Source organism: Sebastes fasciatus, chromosome 1 (assembly GCF_043250625.1).
Source record: "Sebastes fasciatus isolate fSebFas1 chromosome 1, fSebFas1.pri, whole genome shotgun sequence".
Classification (NCBI taxonomy): domain Eukaryota; kingdom Metazoa; phylum Chordata; class Actinopteri; order Perciformes; family Sebastidae; genus Sebastes; species Sebastes fasciatus.
The window spans coordinates 20,148,538-20,155,833 of NC_133795.1; the positions used below are offsets into that span (position 1 = coordinate 20,148,538).

Below are 7,296 nucleotides of genomic sequence, written 5' to 3' on the forward strand. Positions count from 1 at the left end.
GAATGAGTATGAGTGAATGCTTGTGTGCAACAGACACATGCACAGAGAGCAGCCAACCAGCGCTCTGGCACCTTGCCTGGTTGCCATCTGAAAGTCCCTTCCAAGCCTACACTGTAAAAACTGGGATTGGGGTTAATTAATATTTAATTAATAAATAATAGTAACTTTTACATAATAAAAAAGACTTTATGCAGTTTGGAATCACATTGAGCTGAATTGAACAAATTAGAATGATTTATTAATTGCATTTTACTTAGTTTTGTTTGAGTAAAATCAGCTATGAATCACTGAGTAGAACTTAATTATATTTTATCAGTTACATTAACGATGCAGAAAATTGATAAATTTTACTCATTGGGATGTCTTTGGTTTCAATCACTTTACTACACTTCCGCCCACGGCATTTTGGCGCCACATGGACTTCCAGCGTTGTCTGCCACACATTGAGGGACCACCATTTTACCGTTTTCACAAAGGTAAGACCTGTTTAACTGTTTTTAGTTATTAACTAACAATTTATAGCCAAGTTGCTGTAGCAGTTTAACATTGTTTTACGTTACTGCAAGTTACCAAAAATGCCAACTTTACTGCACTGTAAGTCAAAAATCAACTAGCTAATGTTAACTTTAGCTAGACCTGTATTCATAGTCAGTCTGTGTTATCTTTGATTCAACTAAAGGCATAAAGGACTGAAAAAGAGATTGACTCAGTGTCACAATTTCATGTGACTTTCCCAGGTATAACGTTATACCACATATAATGCCCTTTGAATATACCAGCTAATCTACTTTTACTAATGTTCATAGGAGCTTCCACCCATCCCCCACACTAACGAGCTAGCTAACGCCAGCAAGTAGCCCGACCCCACACCTGTTTAATTGTGCATTAACATGCACAATTAAACTTAAACAAACTTTCCTGCTCTCAGAGGTGATTAATTATAAGAGATATTTGACATTACTACATTTCGTTTTCTCAAGTAAACTGTTGAAAGCAGTTACCAACTTTTCAGCTTTTGTTGCCTAAAATCAGTAGTTTAATCAGGGTTTGTCATTACATTTTGAAAGTGCGTTATTTCCTCTTTCTCTCTCTCTCTAAAGTTTGTGATTGTGTTTAGTGAATGTTCTGGTTGCTGTTAATCACTAATTCACGGAGCCTCACAGTTTAATGTCTCTCTTCACGGTGCTATGAGGCCACAGCGGGATTCAGATGGTAGAACCGACCCGCTTTACTTTGACTCTGTTGGAGTAGCGTTACTTTCAAACAGTGTTTGCAGCTCATGCGGACAGATTACACCAAGCCTCGTTAGTGAATGCGGGTTTGAGGTCAGTAAACTAGTTACCGCTGGGACAGACTGAGACTGTGAGCCGGAACCTGTTGTTTTTTATTTCCGCGTCCACGTTAACAGGTTAAAGCCAACAGAGCTGCGTCTCTTCTACAGATTACTGGTCTCGTCTATTGTTTTCCGTGTGCTGCGCCGTTCACAGCAAAGATAGACAGTCAAAATGACCGTTTGACATTTTATTGACATCATACCAGCAACATTACTACAGTTTCAATGTCTAGACATCTGTAGAATATGCCACAGACGGTGAAAGTGATCTTTTGACTGTATATTAACATACCAGCTACATGAATTAAAGCTAATATGAATGTCTTTCCAGGTGCATCAAGAGTCTTTGACTGAAATCTATCAACAGGTATGTATCACACTTATATGCAATACACAATCTGATGTGATACAATGTTTCACATACAGTACATGTTGTGTAATGTTTTGTACACCGTTTGTTTTGAAATACAAAATTTGGTTACTAGCATTTTTTGTATCAACTTTTGCAGGTTAGAAAGCAGATTTGCTTCAGTTTTGATTATCAGTGATGGACAACAACACCTGTAGTTCCAACCTGAATTTGACTTAAAGCAGCAGAAAATGTAAAATACTGATCACTCATTTCTCATAGACATATAATTAAGCTATGATAACACATGGTTTGTGCATACTTTTCCACACCCTAGTTACAATTTATATTACTCAAATTAATCACTTGTTCTTCTTGTAACATTGTAAATAATAGTAATAATAGTTTATTCTGAATTTTTTTTAGATTTCAGACAAAAACCCTATAAACTAAATGTTAACGTAATATATACAGTATCAACACATACTAAACAACAAATACTAATATTACAATTATGTTATTGATTAAATACAGAATAAGGAAATATTTGAAATTGGCAAATTTAAATATACTTTAATTACATTAACAATCTAATTAATAAATTAATTAGTTCTATTTTTTTTTCTATTCTGGTGGCACACTCCAGCCTCTTAATTACGTTACTCACTGTATGTCTTGTCTCATCTTTAAACTTCTGCTTGTGATGCTATTGAACTTTTGTCTATTCACATTCTTGTCAGGCTGGCAGAGATGTAGGCAAAGCTCCGAGTGATGATTGATGACCGAATTGAGAAGTTGGTACTTCCATCAGGAATCCCGCAGTGTACAGTCAGATGATTTAACCCAGAAGGTAAACAATCAGCAAACACGGATGTCATAAAATTGTATAATAGTAATATTTGAGGTTTTAAAGCTGGTTTTATTACTGGTCTTTCAGATCCAGGATGAGTTTCACAGAATCACAACTGTGCACCTTGAATCAAAGTGCATGTCCAAGCTGGATGAATACACTCCCAGGCTTCTGAACCTCTTCTACTCCAAGGGCGGAACCATGGGGTTGAGGCTGCAGGCTATCCTACTCAAGGTATCCTTCAATGAGTATTATGTTTGTTAATATTATTTTTTAGGAATTTTGTGATCAAACCGCTGGAAGATAATTTGGTAGATGATATCAGATTGATATCACTCACATGTCTGTACTATAAATATGAAGCTACAACCAGCAGCGCATAGCTTATCATAAAAAACTGGAAACAAGGGGAGACGGTCCAAAGTTAACAAAATTTGCCTACCAGCACATTGAGAGCTCACTGATTAAAATGTAATGTGTTGTTTGTTTAATCCATACAAAAAGAAAGGTGTAAATGTTGTAGTTTTATGGGAGTTTATGTGCTATGCACTCTTTCTTTGATGGGACCAATGACCTCCTGGAGTCCCCGCTGGTTCCCTGGAAACCTCAGTAATAACGGGAAGTGTTTCAGTAGACTGGTCACTTGGACAGCACATTAAGGATGCTTGATAGGAGTTTGTTAAACAGTAATATAAGCCACTTAGTGTTAAAAATTGCATCTTCTGGCCAGTTTGAGGTCAGTGGATGATTTTTACTTGAATAGAACTTGAACTATGTTTATTTTTGTCATTCCAGGCCCCAAGCCTTCCAAGCATCAACATGACCAGAGATGTTGTCATTCAGTGTTTGATGGTGTACCTTGGGGAATCGACGGATCAACTCTTAAAAGAGTATGATGTAAGTTGAATGTTAAAATATAAAGAAACTGATCTCTCTCTCTCTCTCATTTCTCACCTTGTACAGTATGTCTTGGGAAGGTCAAATAACACAATACGATCTTAACTCTATTTCTTCAGTAATTTTTGACAAGGTTTTTATAGGTTTGTTGAGTCGTGTAAGTAATCGTTGTCCTCTCTGTGTGTAAAGTCTTTGTTTTCCATTACAGAATTCGTACGTACTACTGTAGAAATAGGTGTTACTAAATGCTCACCATCTCATTCTGATTTTACCAACTGACATAATTTAAGTTATCAGTAGTTGACTTCTTCTCTTTAAAATTTGGCCCTAAAAGTTCCTAGCTAAGAGTTTTTTCCCCAAGAGCTATTCACAAAGCAGCTGAGAGACAGTTTTACGGAGAGACTGAGGCAACTTCTAAAATAAATTAAGGAGCAGAGTTGATCCAGTTGCTGTGGATTACTTCAAGTTTCAGGAGTGAGCGTACACTGCCATAGAGGACTGGTTGACAGGTGACCAGCCTGTGTTATTGAATGTAGAATAAGCTATTCATCAATACACAAGTGCAAGGAAGAAATTAATTTATGGAGCACTGGATTGATTTAATTTCAAAAATGTCATTTATAAATATTTACAACTGTGAGTCAGTTCAGACCATCATCTCTAGTGTCACTGAATTGTTTTGATTTGTTGGTGATCTGATTGGATCTTTTTTAACTTACCTGGCATAAAAATATGCTTTTGCAAGTACATTATTTCAGATTTTTCTAAAACACTGATGTGCAACAGCTTTGACAGCCCCAGATTTTCTTCTCCAAAGGGTTAGAAGCAATTTGGGAAATGTTCAATTAGGACCTTCTCTATCGGCTGCATACTCTGAAATACAATGTTTGTGCTATTTCAGGATGCTGATGAAGACAGTGTGTCACAGGACCTTGCTGTACAGAGGATGAAAATCTACAACATCAAGACTAATACTTCAGAGGTTCCCGGCGACATCGGTATTGTGATCGAGGGCATGAAAGTTCTGACTGCTCTGGGTAACTTTCCAAGGGCTTGCTCCTTGCTCGTTGGGTTGGCATATGCAGTGAACCTCGCCTATCCAAAGGAGCTCAGGTACACGCTTGAAGTCTTCCAGAAACTCTTCCTCAAGCTGGATTGTTTGAATTTGTCCCCAAAAGTGAACAGCGTCAAGAATAAGCTACTAGCTTAAGAAAATGGACCCTTGCAGAATGAAGGGAATTGTTAAGTAATTGTGAAAACTTTCACATTGTTACTTTCAAGGGTTAGTTATTTTTGTAAAATGCACAAGTTTCAGTGTTGCAGGTGGTTATTTAGAAAGAAACAATCATACTCATTTGAGGGGAGTGGTATTATGTTTTTGACTTAATATTGCCACAGGTAGCTGTTCTTGTACCTTGTGATTCTACTGTGTACACCAGGGATGCACATTTAATAGGTTTTAATTGGGGAATTTTAACAAATGAATAATGTGATTGTCCAGAGTCCTATTTTAGCCAGTAGTGAAGATGTAAGGCAAATGTAAGCACTTGACCTTATCCCAAACTGTAAGTCAATTAACATGTGATATTTTATCGCTTACTTTTAGCTGTTTGAAAAACATAATGGCCCTGAGGATTTCAATTAGTGCATGACATAAAAAAATATTTCATATTCAAATTTAAAAAAATAATTGCAGTCTGAAAACATACAACGTAATTTAAATGCAATAAACTATCAGGACTAAACCTTTAATCACATCCAAAAAAAGGAATCTGTGCCTGTCATAAAGTGATGGGCAGAGGTTATAGGTCATTGTGCAGTTTTGGTAAATTTAGCCTTTTCATCACTCCAAGTGAACATCTGTCTGTCAAGTAGTCTCAAGTATACATTTGTCAGGTAAATATTAATTGTATCCCTGTTGTACACATGCATGGTTTCTTTCTTTGTTTTATTATAGCCCCTCTCTACTTTATTGTTGTATGTTTGCACTTTGCACTTGAAAAACATTGGAGAAACTTAAGAATTTATAAATGGCTCAAATAAATGTTTACCTGCTGTACTTATGCATTGTGATCTGTTGGCCCAACCGAAGTAAACTGTGGCACCAAAAAGGCATGATATTTAGTAGATTAGACATAGAAAATTTGTGGCAACAAAGTGACAATCAATATTATTGAATAGATCAAAGCAACAATGTGTTAAAATGTTAGTTGATATTATGTATTTTATATAGTGAATCCAAATCATTTTTACCCAAATAATTAGTAAATATAAATGAATTTCCCCCAAATAATTAGTAAATATAAATCAATTTTACCCTGATATTCAGTAAATATAAATCAATTTGACCCTGATATTCAGTAAATATAAATCAATTTTGCCCAGATAATTAATAAATATAAATCAATTTCACCAAGATAATGAATTGATATAAATCAATTTCAACCAAATAATTAATAAATATAAATCAATTTCACTAAGATAATTAATTAATATAAATCAATTTCACCCAGATATTCAGTAAATGTAAATCAATTTCACCAAGATAAGTAATTAATATAGCGTGGGTTTTCTCCGGGTACTCCGGTTTCCTCCCACAGTCCAAAGACATGCAGGTTAGGTTAATTGTGGACTCTAAATTGCCCGTAGGTGTGAGTGTGAGCGTGAATGGTTGTCTGTCTCTATGTGTCAGCCCTGCGATGGACTGGCGACCTGTCCAGGGTGTACCCTGCCTTCGCCCAATGTCGGCTGGGATCGGCTCCAGCCCCCCCGCGACCCCTAACGGGATAAGCGGTTGCAGATGGATGGATGAAGTAATTAATATAAATCAATTTTACCCAAATATTCAGTAAATCTAAATCAATTTCACCCAGATATTCTGTAAATATAAATCAGTTTTCCTTGTGAAATTAATTTGGATTTACTTAATTTATTCAATACTTTTTAATCAAATTTGTAGTAGTAAAATCTACTCAATTATATTACGTGTCACTTTGTTGCCTTAATTTTTTTAAGTTAACCATTGATCACATTTTTTAGGGTGTACATGACATATGCCACCATCTGTCCCCTTGTCATTTCTCAGGCAACACTCCTCTCACTGAACACAGGCAAAGCCATATATCCACCAGATGTGGATCACGTACATGTGGATACGTGATACGCGAAGTGCCGGAGAGGAAAGCGCTCCGGAGCGCTGAATCGCTTCAGACAGAGAGGACTAAAAACTCCTCTGCCTGCGATATTCCTCTCCAATGTGCGCTCACTGTGCAACAAAGTGGACGAGTTGCTGCTGATGGTCAGTACCAACAGAGACTTTTCCCTCTCTTCTGTCTTGTGTTTTACTGAGTCGTGGTTGTGTGGAACTATACCGGACTCTGCGCTGCAGCTGCCCGGCTTCCAGCTGTTCCGAGCCGACCGCGACCCGGAGCTATCACACAAGACAAAAGGAGGGGGAATATGTTTCTATATTAACGACGGCTGGTGCAAGGACGTGACAGTGCTTCTGCGGACATGTTCTCCGGATCTGGAATCATTTATTATCAACTCTAAACCATTTTATTCCCCCCGTGAATTCTCCTCCTTCAGCTCCCAAAATACAAACAGTTTATTAAATGTCCGACCAGAGAGGAGAACACGCTGGACAAGTGCTACTGCAACATCAGAGACGCATATCACGCCGTTCCCCGCGCTGCGCTGGGAAACTCCGACCACGTCTTGGTCCACCTCATCCCCTCTTACAGGCAGAGGGTCAAACTGGCTAGACCGGTTGTGAGGACGACCAAGAAGTGGAGCAGCGAGGCGGTGGAGGATCTGCGTGAGTGCCTTGACTGCACGGACTGGGAGATGTTTAGGACCGCCACTGAC

General features: G+C 37.7%; 1 protein-coding gene across 3 annotated transcripts; it reads left to right on the top strand.

The window, feature by feature from the left end:
- Positions 1-279: 279 nt before the first annotated feature.
- On the top strand, positions 280-5,965 carry LOC141768360 (uncharacterized). Of its 3 annotated transcripts, XM_074636614.1 has the most exons (6): positions 280-476; positions 1,665-1,700; positions 2,423-2,532; positions 2,620-2,766; positions 3,328-3,429; positions 4,331-5,962. In XM_074636614.1, exons 3-6 carry the CDS (start codon positions 2,461-2,463, stop codon positions 4,637-4,639), a joined length of 630 nt encoding a protein of 209 aa, XP_074492715.1. In that variant the 5' UTR covers positions 280-476; positions 1,665-1,700; positions 2,423-2,460; the 3' UTR covers positions 4,640-5,962. The 3 variants fall into 3 exon arrangements, with proteins under 3 accessions (XP_074492715.1, XP_074492724.1, XP_074492734.1); XM_074636623.1 differs by lacking the exons at positions 2,423-2,532; positions 2,620-2,766 and having other exon boundaries at positions 4,331-5,965; XM_074636633.1 differs by lacking the exons at positions 280-476; positions 3,328-3,429 and having other exon boundaries at positions 1,429-1,700; positions 4,331-5,960.
- Positions 5,966-7,296: the final 1,331 nt, after the last annotated feature.

What these genes read in the sequence shown, in the direction of transcription:
- LOC141768360 (XM_074636614.1), top strand. Translation starts at nt 2,461, where the DNA reads ATGACCGAATTGAGAAGTTGGTACTTCCATCAGGAATCCCGCAGTGTA. An exon ending in CAGATGATTTAACCCAGAAG is followed by an intron (nt 2,533 to 2,619) that starts GTAAACAATCAG and finishes CTGGTCTTTCAG; the next exon opens with ATCCAGGATGAGTTTCACAG. An exon ending in AACTCTTAAAAGAGTATGAT is followed by an intron (nt 3,430 to 4,330) that starts GTAAGTTGAATG and finishes GTGCTATTTCAG; the next exon opens with GATGCTGATGAAGACAGTGT.